Source organism: Panthera onca, chromosome B3 (genome assembly GCF_046562875.1).
Source record: "Panthera onca isolate mPanOnc1 chromosome B3, mPanOnc1 haplotype 2, whole genome shotgun sequence".
Taxonomy (NCBI): Eukaryota; Metazoa; Chordata; class Mammalia; order Carnivora; family Felidae; genus Panthera; species Panthera onca.
The window spans coordinates 114,292,830-114,309,557 of record NC_138344.1 but is presented as its reverse complement, the minus strand read 5'-3'; the positions used below and the strand labels follow the sequence as shown (position 1 = coordinate 114,309,557).

Below are 16,728 nucleotides of genomic sequence, written 5' to 3'. Positions count from 1 at the left end.
AATGTGTCAGATGCTTTTTCTTAACAGCAAGGAATTTCTACAAAGGAGAGATGCATAAGTAAAGCCAGTTGGTCAGCAGAAGTGGTCCCGGAGGCAGAGCCCTTTCCAAGGCTTCCCTGACCTTCCCCATCTCTTATCACGTTCTCCTTCAGTCCTTCTCTCTCTGCACGGCTTCCGGGGAGATGAGTGGCAAAGGTCCTCAGAGCAGAACAGATGGCCCCAAATGCCAGGGCAGTCTTTGTCACATGCCCGTCTCTCACCCTTGAATGGGAATTCCTCTGAGCAGAGCCTGGCAGCCTTCTTTTGTGTCACCAGTTTCTAGCACAGTATTTGGGCATCACGGCAGCACTCCCTGAATATTTGTGCAGTGAGCGAAGGAGTGAATAAATACCTAGGGTGGCCGGCTGCTGCTACTCCCCCTTCTGTCGCACGAAAATGCAATAAGCCTGTTTACCCACTGCGGGGGGCGCGGGGGTGTTCCCAGTCCCTTCCTTTCCTGCTTGAGGGCTCACCATGCCAGGCAATTCTACGTTCCAGGGATACAAAAATGAACAAAAGCTGATCACAGCTTCCAAGGAGCCCAGTAACTGACCATGGGGAGATACACATAGATTGTCACAAAACGATATAATGGAACTCTATAGAAGCACAAAGGGGGTTTCTTCAAGTAAGAAGTCATCTGAGAGCTGTGTTCAAGGACAGGCAGGTAGGCAAGAGGTGGAAGAGCATTCTGGGAAGAGGAAGAGGCAAACAAAGGGCGCTAAGATGTGCAAGTGAATGGCAGCACAGGAAACGGTGAGGGGGTTGGGTGTATGGGGGAGGGGGTGGTGATGGCAGTGAGGTTAGAGGGGTAGGCATTGACCAGTTAACAGACGTCTTCCAGGTCTTTATAGGAAATTTGAACTTACTCTGGTAAGCTGTGGGGAACCATCCAAGATTCTAAAACAGGAAGTGACATGATCAGGTATACATTTTAGTGAGGAGGCTGGAGCCTAGTGGCACGGGGTCACAATGATACTGCAATAGTCCAAGCAAGCAGTGCTGTGGGCCTGGACTAGGGCAGAAACCCTGGAGGAGAGACTCAAAGGATTTGGAGATCAGCTAGAAGTGGGGATAGAGAAAGAAATTAAGAACAGCATGTACATTTCTAGCGTAGGAGCCAAGTGCTTTGGTGTAAGGTAACCAACCATTAACTGAAATGGGCAGTGTGGGAGGAGCAGATTTGGGAGGTATGTTCAACTGAACTTGATTTCTCTGTGGTCTGTCCAGAAAGGCAGCCGTAAATCCAGGTCTGGTGCTTAGAAAGAAGAGTGAAAGAAGCTGGTCACGTAGAGAGGAGAAAACCAGAAACACAACTGGGGCATTGCTGGGTGGCTGCCCATGTGCCCGGCACCTAGGCATAGGAGAGGACCATGTGCGTGAGATTAGGACTTCTGGATCCCTCGGGTGAAAATGATGCCACGGAGAACTGGCAGTTTTTTCTGCTTCCGTTGGATGCCCTGTTTCAAGACCCCGGGCCCAAGCTCTTGGGAATGCTCATTTCTTTTTCAAGAACCCCATCACCTGGTGGATATTAGGATGGACCCCTAGACTTAGGGCTGGAGCAAAATTTGGCTCAGAGATTACGCAGTAAGACCAGAGAGAATTTGAAGTGAAAAAAGCCCTGCTCCTGCAGCTTCTTTAGTCTAATTGTGCCTGTAGTTGATATCTCCATTTTCCCTGGGAAACTGGGGGTGGGGGGGGAGTGGGGGGTGGAAATTAAGGGAATGTTCCTGGGATTGGTACATATTTTGAAGCTCTCAGCAAGGCTGAAAATATCCATCGATATATTTTGAAGTGTAATTTCCACTCCCTTACCAGCCAAAATAATTGAACAGGAAGAAAAAGCTGTTAATGCAGGAGGCGTGTAACATCAGATCCACATTGCCTGGAAATTTACCATTTCAAAGCAATTGAGGGTTTTTACTGCCAGTGTTTACAGTCATACATGTCCCCTCTCTCTGAAGCCATCAAAAGGCCCATCAATCTGGCTTGGACACTGAAATCGTTCACGATGTCTGGAGCGAATGTCAAAGCAGAGAGTATTTTTAAAAATTATGCTGCCCTTTTGTCAGCATATACATCTTGGGGCGTCTCTTCCTGGGAGGCGGGGTAAACAGTAGGACTATCTGTGCTCACGGATCCAGTGGTGCCAGAGCGCCATAGTGGCATGGCCAGGCACACTTCCACACGCTCCTTGGCGTTTCTGACCTGGGGTCCATGCACGGGCTGTCCTCTTATTCGACTCTGGGTGGGTAGGCCTCCCTCTTGCCCAACAAAAAGTGCCTGCCTCTGCCTCTGCCTCTGCCTCCAGCCACGAGGCTGGAGGTCCTCCCATGAGGTCCGAGGGATGCAGGTTCCTCAGTAGAGGAGCCAGGTCACGATGCCCCTCACAGCCTCTGCCCGGCTCAGCGGGACAGACAACAGACAGTAGACTTTGCAGACTTTTGTTTTCTGTCTGCTGCCAATGCCTGTGTGTGTGTGTGTGTGTGTGTGTGTTTGTGTGTGTGTGTGTACATGTGCACGCACATATGCGTGCTATTTTTCAGTGTGAAATTTGACTTCGGGGTTTTCCCGGAAATGACTGATTTCTTTCCCTGTATTTGTGTCCAATAGAGGAAGTTTCTAAATCCGTGCCCCACCATTTGTCTTTCATTTCGGAATCCGTATCTTTCCAGAGGCCACTACCTAAAAAGTGCCATTAGCTCACTTGGTGACCCTGGAGAAGTCACTTTCTGGGCCTCTTCTCATGTTTGAAGTGAGGTTTTGGTACAAAGGGTCTTGGAAGGTCCTTTCTAGTGCTAGCATTTTAAGACTCTATTATTATTTTTTAATGTGTATGTACTTTTGAGAGAGACAGAGCATGAGTGGGGGAGGGGTAGAGAGAAAGGGAGACAGAGAATCTGAAGCAGGCTCCAGGCTCTGAGCGAGACCATGACCTGAGCCGAAGTCAGATGCTTACCCGACTGAGCCACCCAGGCGCCCCAGTTATTTGAATATTTTAAACCATTCCTGCCCCAGCAAGAATTATTGGCAATAAACCGAGATACAATTTTCTTTATTATCGTTTAGTCCCTCCACACTCATTACATACATATACATCCAGTTTCAAATGTTCCATTGGATCAAAAATCTAAAAACTACTAGATTAACAGCAGACCTAAAAAGGAGAAGTTAGAAGAATGTGCAAGAAATTGGTACATCCAGGATGCCCGAAGAGGGAACTTCAGAACAGAAGTGGGAGACTTTTCATCACACGTTCTTTTGTATCTTTTGAATTTTTTGCCACATGCATTTATTACCTCTTCAGTTTTAACATTTTTTTTTAAAGCAAGAGTCTTCCTTTCTCTTTCTTCTACCACAGGCCTCTTTGCAGCTTAGTTCCTGGGCGTAGAGGAGACCATGACGGACCGGCGTCATGCCCTGGAAGAGCCACCCCTCAGCCCAGGCCCTGCCCAACACCAAGTCCCAGCCCTCCAGCTGGGTTGGCCGACAGCCCTGCCCCCCCCCCCGGCTGCCCCATGCTCATAGAAGGGTTCTGTGGGTGCGCACCACAGCTGGCTGCCCTTGCTGCCGCCACTCTGGCTGGGCTGTCGGGCTGGTATAGGGACTCCATTCAAGGGGTTCCAGTAAGGGCTGGCTCTCATGGCTCCAGCAGCCTGATGCGCAAAGGGGCCCAAGAGTCCAGTAAATGGGGAAGTACAAGAATCCAGCTTTAAATTCTCCAGCTCTTGCCATTCCCTTTCAAAGACAGACTGCTTTTTGTTTTGTTTTCTGCCGATATAACATGAGGTCAGGAACATGAAAGGAAAAAGAACAAAAGGACCAGAGATGCACGGAGAGAAGGGTCTTTAAGGCTCCCCTTTCTCCTGGCCCCACCCTCATGCTGCTGGCCTCTGTTTGGCAGAGCTGGCCTCTCTCACTGGTCTCGCTCCCCTGGTTTTCTCCCCTAGTGTAGCTCCTGCTCAGCTTTCCCTTGTGACGTCTAGCTACCACCCGGCCTTCTTCTTCTATCTCCTGTTCTTATCACCTTCGATGGGTGCAGGCCGTCACTCCTATGTCCCCTACCTCCCCTCTTCTGACTTACCTATTTCACTGCCACGCTGCCCAGCAACGGCCACCATCTTTGAGGTCCACTACCCAGACTGGCGGTGTCACCTGCCCCGTAACTGGGATTGCTCAAGGTAGGCTCCTCCACCGTCCATTCAAAATCCCTGCACCCGACTTCTCTCTGGGGTCAACGAAGCCCTGGTGAGGGCAGGCTGTCAGCCAGCAGGCCATGGGAAGGTGCAGGCAAGGGGACAATGGAGAAGCCATGGCAGAGTCAGACAAGAGCAGCAGATGGAGACGTGCACTTGACAGAGTGGACACAAGAGATGAAAAGATACAGAGTATGAGGAAAAACAGCTTCAGGGAAGGAAAAAGCAGAGAGCAAAAACCAATAAAAGTGTAATGAATACCAAAACCAGACAGGCCTGAAAAGAAACCACCAGGAGAACTGTGAGAAGAATCAGGTCAGAGAGGAGGAGCAGGAGGGCTGGGAGGGGGCAGTATGTGAGGGGCAGGAGGCAGGAGGAATGGTGCAACAGAAATCTCTCGGGAAGGCTCATTCACCTCCCAAGCTGTTGGGCTTATTGGCTGCAGCGAGCAGAATCTATTTAAGACACAGCAGGCATTTTGCCTCGGTCTGTTTCCCTGTCCAGGAAAGGCTGGAGCCAAAGGCTCCGGGAACCATTCCGGCATTAGGACCCTGCATGACGACAGAGCTGAGACCATGGGATCCTTGCCCCCTCTGGGAATCAGCCCCCTCTCCCCTGACACGAGCTGCCAGGCCCCCTAAACGCACAGCATATTGATCCATGTCCCAAAGGCTGCTTGTGTGCTCCGCTTCCACTGGGAAAGTCTCAATGACTTCCTTCATTCTGTCTTCAAGCTTGTCAGAAAGCAGATGCGGCTCAACTGTGACAGCTGCTCTAAAGGGCTGCTCCCAGGGAGCTCCCTGACCAGTGGGAACAGTCGCAATGGGGACTGAAGAGGCCTTGGGTGATTGGATAGCAGCAAGACAAAGAAGAGAGCACCAAAGGATGTCAAAGATAAAATGGCCCCAGGGAAACCATATGGGACTTGAATTGGAAAACACCAACAGCCTCGCTCCTTTCCCTGGACTGTGTATCTTTGGGAAGCTCTAATCCGGGGAAGACCTGACTTCTCATCCACTTGCCACAGAGGAATACAAAATAAGGCTGTGAGCTAAAACTGGCTAAGGAAAGCCATCCATCCATCAAGCTTTGGTTTCTCTCCAATTGAGAGGGTTGGGAACGAGAAGTCTTCCCTCCCTGGCTCTTGCGCCCGTAAATTGTGTAAAATACTGTTCCAGGCTGAATATAAGTTCTCTGCTCTGCATGACATTTATATTCTTGAAAAATTTAGTGTACAAATCAAGTCAAATTTTGCCTGCCAGAGAAGCTGGCTTTTCAAAATAAATCTGAGGTCAATCCTATGTTTAAAGAGAAGAATGGCTTGTGAAGGTGAATAATTACCCCAGTTCATGTTTGTAACCTTAGAATTATCAATGTCTGATTTGGGTGGCTATGGGGTGGGGGTGACTGTCTAGAGATCCACCTATAGTCTGCTTGTAGGTTGCGATTAAGCATTACTTTCAAACAAACAAAAAACACGTAGATAAACGTGTTGCAGGAGCCACTGCTAAAGAAATACAAATTTAAAAAAAATTGATTATGGAGAATTTCAAATATGTATTTTAAAAGAAGCAAGCCTAATATTAAAAAACCCAGCTCCAACAATCATCAACTCATGGCCAATCCGGTGAGAAACTTGGACTTCTGAGCCAGATGGCAGATACAGAGAATGAACTTAACAGGACAGGACAAACAGGATTAGTCATCCTGAAGGTGTAGGTCCAAGTTTCTGTATAAATGCCCTACATCAGAGCCTAGAGTATAAAGAGAAGGCAGAGAAACATATTCTTGGTTAACAACCAAAGGAGAGAGCTGGGACTTAAAAAACACCCCCCCCCCGCACCCCGCTCCAGCCTCCACCCTCAGGCTGAACAGGTACAGTGGTTACCTTCACGGAGGGAAAGGATGATGGAGAGATTCCCTTTTCATTACACATTAAAAAAAAAATGTTTTTTGTACTATGTGCACATATCACCTATTTTCAAAAGTAACTTGTACAAAACAAGTATCGTGAAGCTTTACAGTAACCACATCAAGTAGATGTGACAACAAACTGCCCAGACTCAGATGCCAAGTCTTTATCCCATTTTGACCTGGATTTGCTGTCTTATGGTAATTTGCTCAGGTAGATGAATGCACAACCTTCCAATCCCAGGCTGTACATCGTCAGAATAGATGTTCCATGTGATACAAGAAACCCCAGTCCTGAGAGCTGGAGTAACTGGACTTGGGGGAGGGGTTGGGGGGGGGGGGCGGGCGACAGGAGTCGCAGTCCGGGAACCTCAGGGGCTGGCACCGGCGCTGAGCCCAAAGCCCTGGGTGGGACCCTGGCCCAGACTCGCACCCCATGCCCCACCTGCTCATCAGCACCCCGATCCACATGGAGGTGGGCCCCACTATGGTGGGCAACGAGCACTGTGATCCAGAGTTGATCTGGGGGCCTCAAAGAAAAGCATCTTGGGAAACAACTTTTGTGAGTACTTCATCAATGACCCTCCTCACACAGCCCTGGACAAGCTGGAATGCAAAGGCTCCCATGTGCTGAGCATAACAGAGGTGGGCCAGACACTGATGTGGTGTCTGCACACCAAGTGACTCACACTGAGGAGGAGATGGGGCTCTCCTTTTTTGAGTGGTTTCCAATCCCGAGTCCCCTGTTCACTCGTTGCCTGGCTCCTCTCTTCCCAACTCATCCCTTTCCTTAGCCCAGCACCACTGAGCAGTGAACGGCCTTTTCTGAAACTTGCCTCAGCCAGTGGGAGAGGGCAGGGCCCTTGCCCTGGTGCTTCCAGCTGCCCCTCCAGCTTCAGGCCTGGCCGAGGGCCCTAGAGGAGATCATGTTCTGTGGGCAGGCTGAGGGGCCCACAAGAGCCAGGCTGTCCCTGGCCAGGAACAGGGAGTCCCCAAGCAACATGGCCCCAGGTCTGGGCAGGATGGTCCTGCTTAGCTAATTCAAGCCAGTAAAGGGCTGTGATGAGTGGTTGCTCAACAAAAGAAAAGGAGAAAGAAAGGAAGTTGGAAGGGAGGGGAAGAGAAAGAAGGGAATGGAAGGGATGGGACAGGGAGGGGAGGGAATAGAGGGGAGGCGAAGGGAAGGGAGGGGAGGGTTACAAGGGTGCATACAATTTGTCATAATTCACGAGCTCTACTCCTAAGATTTGTATTTTATTTTATGTTCATTATGTTGCACTTCAATAAAGTATTATTAACAACAACAAAACCCCGTAGCCCTTGTGAACAAATGAGTCAAAGAATCACCATTTGGGGGTTTATTGAGTTGGTGGTTCAGAGAAAACTGTTGTTTTGAGAAGACAACATGATGTAGACCTTTTGTAAAAACTCGTTCTTTGGAAACCACCACTACAGCATGTGCTTTTGGTTAAGCATTCCAGGGCTGAAACGCAACTCTATGCTAAAATGCCGAGAGGATGAGGCACAATCTTGGCCAAGGTCAAGCTCTGCTGATGGTTTGAGAGGGGGACGGCAGCCAACTGCTCTGCACTTGTATAACATTTAAAAAAGAAAAACGAACCCCAAGCCATCTCCTGCTCCTTTTCCAAGCCAACATTAGTCCTGCTCATTGTATCCAAGCACTCAGAGGAAGCTGTATGTGGCTACAGCTCAGGCCAACCAAACCCTAGGACCAGACATACATACTTTGGTTAAAAAAAAGACTAAGAACTCTTAAATACAGAGAACAAACCGAGGGTTGCTGGAGGGGTGTTGGGTGGGGGTGGGCTGGGCAAGGGGCATTGAGGAGGGCACTTGTTGGGATGAGCACTGGGTGTTATATGTAGGTGATGTAGCACTGGATTCTACTCCCGAAATCATTATTGCACTATATGCTAACTAACTTGGATGTAAATTTAAAAAATAAGTAAATAAAATATTGAAAGAAAAAAGATAAAATAAAATAAAATAAAATAAAATAAAATAAAATAAAATAACATAAAAGCAAACAAATGAAGCTGGCAGACTGGGACTCTAGTTGGCTCTGTGGGATATAACAAAAGATGTCAGAATTTTAGATAAAGTTAGGGCTCGTCAGGGCAGAGAAATATACTTTTGCCTCCCATCTGGTTGCTTTTTCCAGAACTACAACAGCAAAATAACCCTAATTTGGTAGAAACATGGGGGTTCATGTCTATATCTGGGTGATTATTGTAAAAAGAGCAAGTCTAGCATATTTGGTCCAAATCTGTGCTACACAAAGAAAAGCCAATATATCAACACCCTCTTTGGGACTGAAACTAAGCACTAAGGATGAACTGGGAAATATATTTTCTGCCAGGTCATAGGGAACGAATATATATAGAGAGAAATGTCTTCCAGAAGCTTATTAAATATAAACTTCACATTTTGCAGATGTCTGTCTTGCTGATGGCCAGGCAGAGGTAAGAGGGACAAAGTCCAAGGCAAGTCAGGGTTATACAAGATTCAGGCCCCAGAAACTTTGCAGTCTCCCCGTGAGTTGATCATGTCTTAGGACGTACAGAAGGATAACAATGTGTTAACATTTTGGATCCCTCAAATTTTCTTAGGCAGTCATGACAACATAAAAAAAGAGAGAATATTTTTAACTTATTGGTTTAATGTTTGCCTTTTAAAGTACTTAATTCTATTCAATCCTCTACAGTATAGCCTTAATTTCTCCTATCCTTAAAATGAGAAGCACTAGCTCCTTTTTTCTCACTATCTTTCCATCTACGATACCTGACAAAGTTGCCTCGTTTCCATTCTGTGCTTATCTCTTATTAAACTTTACAGCACTAGCAATGCGACTGAAGATAAAGCTTTCTCTTCTTTCTTTATTGTTAAATAGTGAACTAAGTAGAAATGTGAGTTCCCTAAGGCTGCACACAGCACATCTCTGGTGAGAAACGTATTTCAGCTCCAGGGGGGAGCACCAGATGGAGGAAGCGGGCTTCTCTTTAGTCAGTGAGGCCAGGAGGACATGGCGTAGCATCCTGCTTTCCTCATCCCGCCTTTCCATGCACAGTCTCCATTTCCAGAGCTAGGGGCAAGATGAGGGTGTGCAACGAAGGAGAAGGTACACAGCTCCCAAGGGAAAGTACCACATAAGAAACGGGGGATGTGTTACAGGATGCTACAGTGAGGAGGGTCCTTACAGCACATATAATTTCAATTTCTAACTTTATTGGCAAAGAAAGGAGTCCAGAAAAGTCCAGCGATTAGTCCAAAGATACATGGCTAATGGCCAGAACCCAACCCCAGGTCACCAGCCCACTCTTCTGATCCTGCCAACGCACGACAGAACTGAGTATGGGGAAAAGCAAAAGAGAAAGTTAAGTCCATGGGATACACCCCCATCAACCCACTAACCAAATAAACATACTTCTTTTAAATCTGGCCATGTCTTAATCTCCCATTTCTTTTCAGCTGTTAGCTTACTAAGCTCAAATGTCTGGTTCTTATCCAGGACTTAATGGATACTCTGGTGGCCTGAATAGTCAGAATCACAACTCTGCCCCAGCATGTTGAAGCCTGAAAAGGAAGATCTTTGGGAAGCTAGAATAGAATATAACTAGCCTCTCTAACTCAGGAATATTCTGGACCACACATCATGCTTATAATAATGCTGACTTCAAACTCAGCAACTTTTGGAGCTTATGCAGGCAGAAAGGCAACAGACTACCCATTTCGCAAGAGGAAAATGGAAGAACGAGTAATGAATAAGGAAGTCAGAAGGAAGGCAAATGCTCTGAGTTCAGTCTGGAGGGTAGGAGATTAACTACTTCCATTCAGAGCAGAGAATGACCTTTTAAGGCAGCGTGCACTACATTAGAAGAGGATACAACCCAGGATAGGTGAACTAGGTCCTCTGACATTCCCTATTCCGATGCAAAGGAAGTCAGTTCTTGACTATCCCCCAAATGATTACCCACTTGGTCCAGTAACCCACCGTATCTAGGGTCCTCCAACAACAGTGGGCCACAGACAGAGCCAGTTAGATGGAAATAACAGTCTAATGTGCTTCTCACCCTCCCAAATAACATCCTGGCATTAAAGCAAGGGCCTTGGTGCCTCAAGCAAAGGGGGTGACTAACACATCTCCTAGGAGGCTGGCAGGATAGGTAATTTGAACAAGTAAGCTATCCGGCTGTATATAAGCCCTGCTCCATCACCTGACGTGAAACCGCTGCAGGACTGGGGACAAGCAGAAGGTATGAGGCTCCAGCACGAGGAGACAACTTGGTGAATACATGCAGTGTATCACAGAATTCCAAAGCAAAAGTATTCAGGGGACTATGCATTATGTGTATGTTATTTGGACCAAGAGTTCAATCATAACAAGGTCATTCTTACATCCTCTTTCAGCTTATTTCATCCAAGAAAGACTGATTCTCACTGTATTCCCAAAGGATTAGGTACTCTAAAAATGGCCACTACTCAACAGAAAAGACAAAAGATCAGAAAGAAGGATCCTTTTAAAATATGTAATAATCAGTAAACTAGCGTACCGAGAAACTATCTTCTTTAAAAGTAAAAAGTGATACCTCTCATGAGGATGAGACATAATGAAGGAAAAAAAAAAAAGAGGAAAGGATAAATGAATGAATGAAAAACTCAGAGAGGTAAAGTAAACCAAGAACTTGAATTACAGTCAGATGTTAGGGCTCCAAACGAACAGGTAGTAAAGGATGCTGAACAAAAGCTCTTTCTGCCTGCTGGGTTCCTAAGAGTCTAAAATGAGGGATTAAAACGGCTTTATTTCAACAGAACACATTTTGTCATCGGATCTCCATCCGTGATGTGGATAGAATAAGTAACTTACGGCTGCACGCTTAAAAAGCAACAAATCCCTAAGTATTGGACCTTGTTCACTTTAGGAGAGCAAATCTCCGATTGCTTGTGTTTCACACACACAAAAAAAGAACTGTAACTTTTATTTTACCTTTTTTATTTTAAAATAAATAGCGTTTCCAAAAAATATTGACTGTAAGGGGAAATGAGTCAGTAAAGGACGGGAGACAAAGGGGAAGCAGAGAAAAGGCTCTGAGCCTAGAAATACAACCATCACGGCACACTCACAGAGGCCCCGCCCCTGCCATGACCCTGTCCTCTCACTACTGCTCTCATGGAAGCACAGCAAGTGCCCTGGGACACGAGCTAGAGGGTCAGAGAGAAGCAGTCCCTTGATATATACTCCTAAAAGGTGGTATCGATTGATCCTCAGTCCAGCAATGTGAGCCCTTGCCTCCCCATCCAATTTCTAGGATTCTATCCTAAGGAAAGTATCAAAGGTATGGTCAAAGGTTTATACAAAAGACAGCTCATCCCAGTATCTCTGCCATTAACAAAGGATCTCAAACAACCATAATTTTCAACAGTGAGGGAATGGACAACTAAAGTAAGGTAGAGCCACCAGGAATCTTTCACAGGAAATTAATTTCTTGTGATGCCATGTTAAGTGAGAGGGAAAAAACACGATGCCAAGCTGTATATACGTATAACTCTGAATTTTGCTTTTATCGTTTGCATTTTTAACTAGTGAAAGGAAAGTCACGGACATACCAGCAAAGGTTAGCTCTATTCTAGACGGAGGGAAGATGCGTGATTTTTACTCCTTCTTTAGACTCAGCTCTAACGAACATACACTACTTTTCTATCAGCAAAAACCAATAAATATTTGTTCTATAATATGTCTACCATAAGATATCTCATTTGAGATCACAACCATCTTAGGCAAAGTCTGCTGCAGTCCAAGGCTGACTCAGAGAACAAAGAGTCAGATCTACACTGTAACCTGTGAGAAGGAGCAGAAATCCCGTGTGCCGGGCTAGCTGCTCCCTCTAGGCTGGCTGCCCACGCAGGAAGGTCTGCTGGCAAGATCGATTCCTTCTTCCCACAGCAACCGCTGCACCTAAATGACCTCGTATGTGTTTCTCTCCTCTTGGCATGAGGATCCCAGGAAAAGAGAATGAAAGCGCCCTCCTCCCTGTTTCAGAAGAAGAAGTTTTTCTGGTAAACCTATCAAAATGACCCCAAATCAGCTACACAAATTTGGAAACCTAAGTCATCAGTTATGTTCAGGAACTGTGTATAAAAGCCCTATTTCTCAAGAATGAATATAAAACAAAATCTATGAGTGCCACCTTGTGGCAAGACTGCCTGCTCTGCCGACCACCCCTCAGTCTCTGTGGTTCTCCACCCCCTGGGACTCCCGAGCATGGGGTGCAGCCACTGCCACGCATGCCCCATAATAACCCATCATAACCGCACCGAACATCCCGTCCCCAAGGTACTGTTTATTTTCAAGGATTTCCATTTGAGATCCCAGGAATGCCTGTCTGAGGACAAGGGGAATGCAGGGGCAGAGGAGCAAAATGCAAGATGTGCTCACTCGTTTGCAGACCGTTCGGGGATGGGCTGCGGCCGCACTGTATGTGGTGCGTCTGGGCACACACTGGGCACACCTTGCCCCCACACGGCAGGGACCTGAAGGGCAAATATCCCCTCCCCCAAGAATAGTTACCAATTCTATAAAGCTGTGAAGAAAAAAGGTTTACATTTACCATCAGTGAGCTTTGTGCTTAGAAGAGGTTTTATTTATCAGTGTTAGAACAACCATCACCAACTCGGGCACGATTTCAAAACAGCTCCTGTTGGATTCTGGCCATAAAATTCTTTTTCAAATTTCTAAGATCTTGTAAGGTAAAAAAGTTTTCCTAAAACTTTAGAAAAAATACTAATCACTACTAAAACTTTATTTCATGCTCAAAGTGGTGGCCTCACATAAAAAGATGAAACGCCACCGTTTTGAACATCTGAACGTATTAACTGAGTCCCAGGCATGAGGGGAGGTGGACAAATCCTCACAAGGCAACCTGACCAAAGGACTCCAGGAGAGAATTAAGTGCTTAAAAGAGGTCAGTGTTACAAATCTGATGGAACACAGAACACGGAAGGGGCCTGACACTGATTCTGACAGAAGATAATCTTCCTCTCAGAAAGGGATTAAGCTAAAAACCTTGCACTTCTGGACAAGAGGACTACAACAAACAGACAACAAACAGCATGAAAGGGAAAGCTGAGCAGGTATCAAAGTTCTCTTGAGAGGTGGTTGCTTATGCTTCTCTCTGCCCCAGCCAGCTTCAAGGCCTACTTCCAGAAAAGGATTTCCTCCAGTGTTCGGGTGGAAGCATATGGCAGGAAGTCGCTGCTGTGGTCCTGGACGTGGAAACGGGAGCATTCTCAAGTATGGAAATAAACCAAAGTGACCTAGATGGGATGGATCTCAACCAGGTGAGTCGTGGGAGAGCATAAAGCCAAGGAATTGATCACGAAGATGTGCTTGAACTGGGAAAAACAAATCTGACCCTCCAACCTCTGGAAGAACGTTTTCTCCCCTCCTAACCCGATGAGATTAAAATCCTTGACTGCCCCTGTTTGAGAAAAACCAACATACTGCACAGGGAAGAGATGTATTAAAAACCTGAGCAACTTGACAAGTCGCTTCAGGGAAGAATCCTTCATTTGCTGTCCGTACAAGGAAAGCAAAAGAAAGAAAGTAAAATAAAGGCCAAGGCCCTTTGGTCCACAAAAATAAAATAAGAGGGAGGGAAAAAGAATTCTCACCCTGCCCGACTAAAATTCAAACCCGTAAGCTCCCCTGGAAGCAACAGCCTTGCTCCACCAGAAGCATCCTGGGATCAGCGTGGGTTAGCATTCTGACTTGCGACACTAGGCTCTGACAATGAATGACATGGGAAGAGGTGACTTTCCCACCTTGGCTCAGCTTCCCAGCTGTCCTAACCTGGGAGGAAAGCGGCTATCACGACAGCTTGATGGGAAGGTCTTCCCCATATTTCCGGAGCAGCTTCTGATGGTTATGGTCCACTGACCACTGCTGGGGCAGGTGCTTGGGCTGCATGGAGTCCAGGAAATGCTGACGCCAGCGGCTCTCCAGCTGCATGAGGGAGCGCAGCCCGCCCTGGCTGTGGCACTGCACCACCTTCAGCCCGTGAGGAATGTAGTTTTCATTGGAAATCCTGGCAAGACACAAAGTACAAGGGTCTGAGGAAAACAAGCACAGGATGGTCTCACAGACGGCTCCAAATGCTGCGGGCCAAGGGGCTTCAGCAAGGGCACGTGAGGAGGTGGCTGGGCTTCTAAAGCATTGGTTACTTTAATGTTTTTAAAAACATCTTCCCTATACCTGCCTTTTTAAAGAAGTGGTTTGGACATATTGCACACAATCCAACAGAAGGTATTATAGGGGCTGAGCTACATTTGTGGGGAGGCCCCTCCCTGCACGAGGCTCAGCCCCCACTACAGGGCCCTAGTGTCTGACTGACGACGAGTAAAGAATGTTGGTCTTTTATTAACTCCACGGTTACTCGCCTTTCTTTTAAATGATTCATTCTGGGGGCGCCTGGGCGGCTCAGTCGGTTAAGCGTCCAACTTCAGCTCAGGTCACGAACTCTTGGTCCGTGAGCTGGAGCCCCGCGTCGGGCCCTGTGCTGACAGCTCAGAGCCTGGAGCCTGCTTCACATTCTGTATCTCCCTCTCTCTCTCTGCCCTTCCCCTGCTCGTGCTCTGTCTCTTTCTCTCTCTCTCTCTCTCAAAAAATAAACATCAAAAAAAAAAAATCTTAATTATTCATTCTGAACCATACATCACCCCACATGCTCCAAGTTTTCATAACACTGTAATACCTGAATGTTAAATGCAAGGTGGTACATTTCTCTAGTGTTTTCTTTCTCACGGAAAGAACGCCAAACCATACGGCATAGGCAATACAGTCACTGGTGTTGTGATAGCGTTCTATGGTCACAGATGGTAGCTACCCTTGTGATGAGAACAGCATAATGTATAAACTTGTTGAATCACTGTGGTACACCTGAAACGAATGTAATGTTGTGTGGCCCTGTGTCAACTACACTTCAATTAAAAAAAAAAAAAAAAGATGGAGGTGTTTGGCTGGCTGAGTGGGTGGAACACGCAGCCCTTCATCTTGGAGTTATAAGTTTGAGCCCCACGTTGGGTGTACAGATTACTTCAAAATAAAATCCTGGGGCACCTGGCTGGCTTAGTCGGTTGAGCATCCAACTTCGGCTCAGGTCGTGATCTCACGGTTTGTGAGTTCGAGCCCCACGTCAGGCTTTCTGGTTTCAGTGCAGGGCCTGATTCGGATCCTCTGTCCCCCTCTCTCCGCACCTCCCCACTCACGCTCTCTCTCAAAAATAAATAAGCATGCATTCATGCATAAATAAATAAATAAATAAATAAATAAATAAATAAATAAAATCTTAGGGGCATCTGGGTGGCTCAGTTGGTTAAACATTTTACTCTTGATTTCGGCTCAAATCATGAACTCACAGTTTATGGGACTGAGCCCCACGCCGGGCTCTGTGTGCAAATAGCATGGAGCGAGCCTGCCTGGGATTCCTTCTTCCTCTCCCTGGCTCATGCTGTTTTCTCTCTCAGAATAAATAAACACATTTTAAAAAAATAAAATAAAATCTTAAAAAAAAAAAAAAAGAATGCCAAACCACATCCATGAGAGACCTGTTTCAGTCCCATGAAATATTCAGTTGTGCAGCTGGTGCTGTTTAATGGGAAAATGAATCCCTGCCTCCTTCCTAAGCACGGAGGCCTTAAAAACTGTTCTGTTGCCATGCGAACAGTGTGTTCACCTCCTGTGAGGAAAGGCTAATTTTCTCAAGGAAGCTGGTACCCCACGGACTCAGTTCCCCTCCACGCATGCACGCCCCACTCTCAAGACCCCCTCCCCATCCTAGCAGTGCTGGTGCCCTCCGGGGGTCTGCAGACACTATTGCTTAGCTCACCAGAGTGCCACTAACTAGCCTATCTTTCCCCAAACAGCTCTTCTTCCCAGTCCCAGACATCCAAGTCCAGCATCCTTCTATCCAAGTCAGCAGGTGATTTGTTAGAAAGGTCTGTGGTGAAAGGGGAAGTTCGCCTGTTTTAGCAAATGCATCTGGGAACCGGTTAAAGGAACCCATCCCCTTAATTTCTCATAGGACCCTGGCAAGTTATTTGACTTTACCTCAGGGCAGCTAACATAAAGCTGGGAAAATAACATCTGCTTTACAGACTCACAAGGTAGCTATAAGAATACAACTCAGTAATGTTTTATTAACTTTGAAAGATTTAAAAAATGCAAGATACAAGGTGAGCAGTTACCAGTAAGAAATCTAAATCCTATTTCATAGCTTTGTTATAAGAACTAATTAAGGCAATTTATAGAAAGTTTATTAGCTGGGTTAAGCAGATTAAGATATCTAGAAATATTTGTTTGATACTTGCTGCTATATTTAAGATTTTTTGGTAACAAAACTCTATAGGCAAACATCATCGCCTTCTGTTTGGTGAACTTATCAGCTCGATTATTTCAATCCCTGACTGGAAAGGAGACAGTTGGTAAGCAAAACTACAGCAGGTGATGCAGAATTTTTTTCACCTCAGCCACGCACCCGTTCATTTCTTAGGACCATAAGCTTCT

The 16,728-nt window shown here is 46.4% G+C and overlaps 1 protein-coding gene and 1 pseudogene across 5 annotated transcripts in view; one reads left to right on the top strand and one right to left on the bottom strand.

The window, feature by feature from the left end:
• The first annotated feature begins 6,585 nt into the window (after positions 1-6,585).
• On the top strand, positions 6,586-6,833 carry LOC132670040 (GTP cyclohydrolase 1 feedback regulatory protein pseudogene; annotated as a pseudogene).
• Positions 6,834-12,781: 5,948 nt separating this feature from the next.
• EXD2 (exonuclease 3'-5' domain containing 2) overlaps positions 12,782-16,728 on the bottom strand; it is an 85,154-nt gene continuing 81,207 nt past the window's right edge. For 4 of the 5 annotated variants that reach the window (XM_060620145.2, XM_060620146.2, XM_060620143.2 and 1 more), the window contains one exon: positions 12,782-14,251. In XM_060620145.2, coding sequence (XP_060476128.1) covers positions 14,035-14,251 — 217 coding nt within the window. In that variant the 3' untranslated portion in view covers positions 12,782-14,034. The remainder of the gene's footprint in view (positions 14,252-16,728) is intronic. The other variant, XM_078448092.1, reaches the window with a different exon arrangement.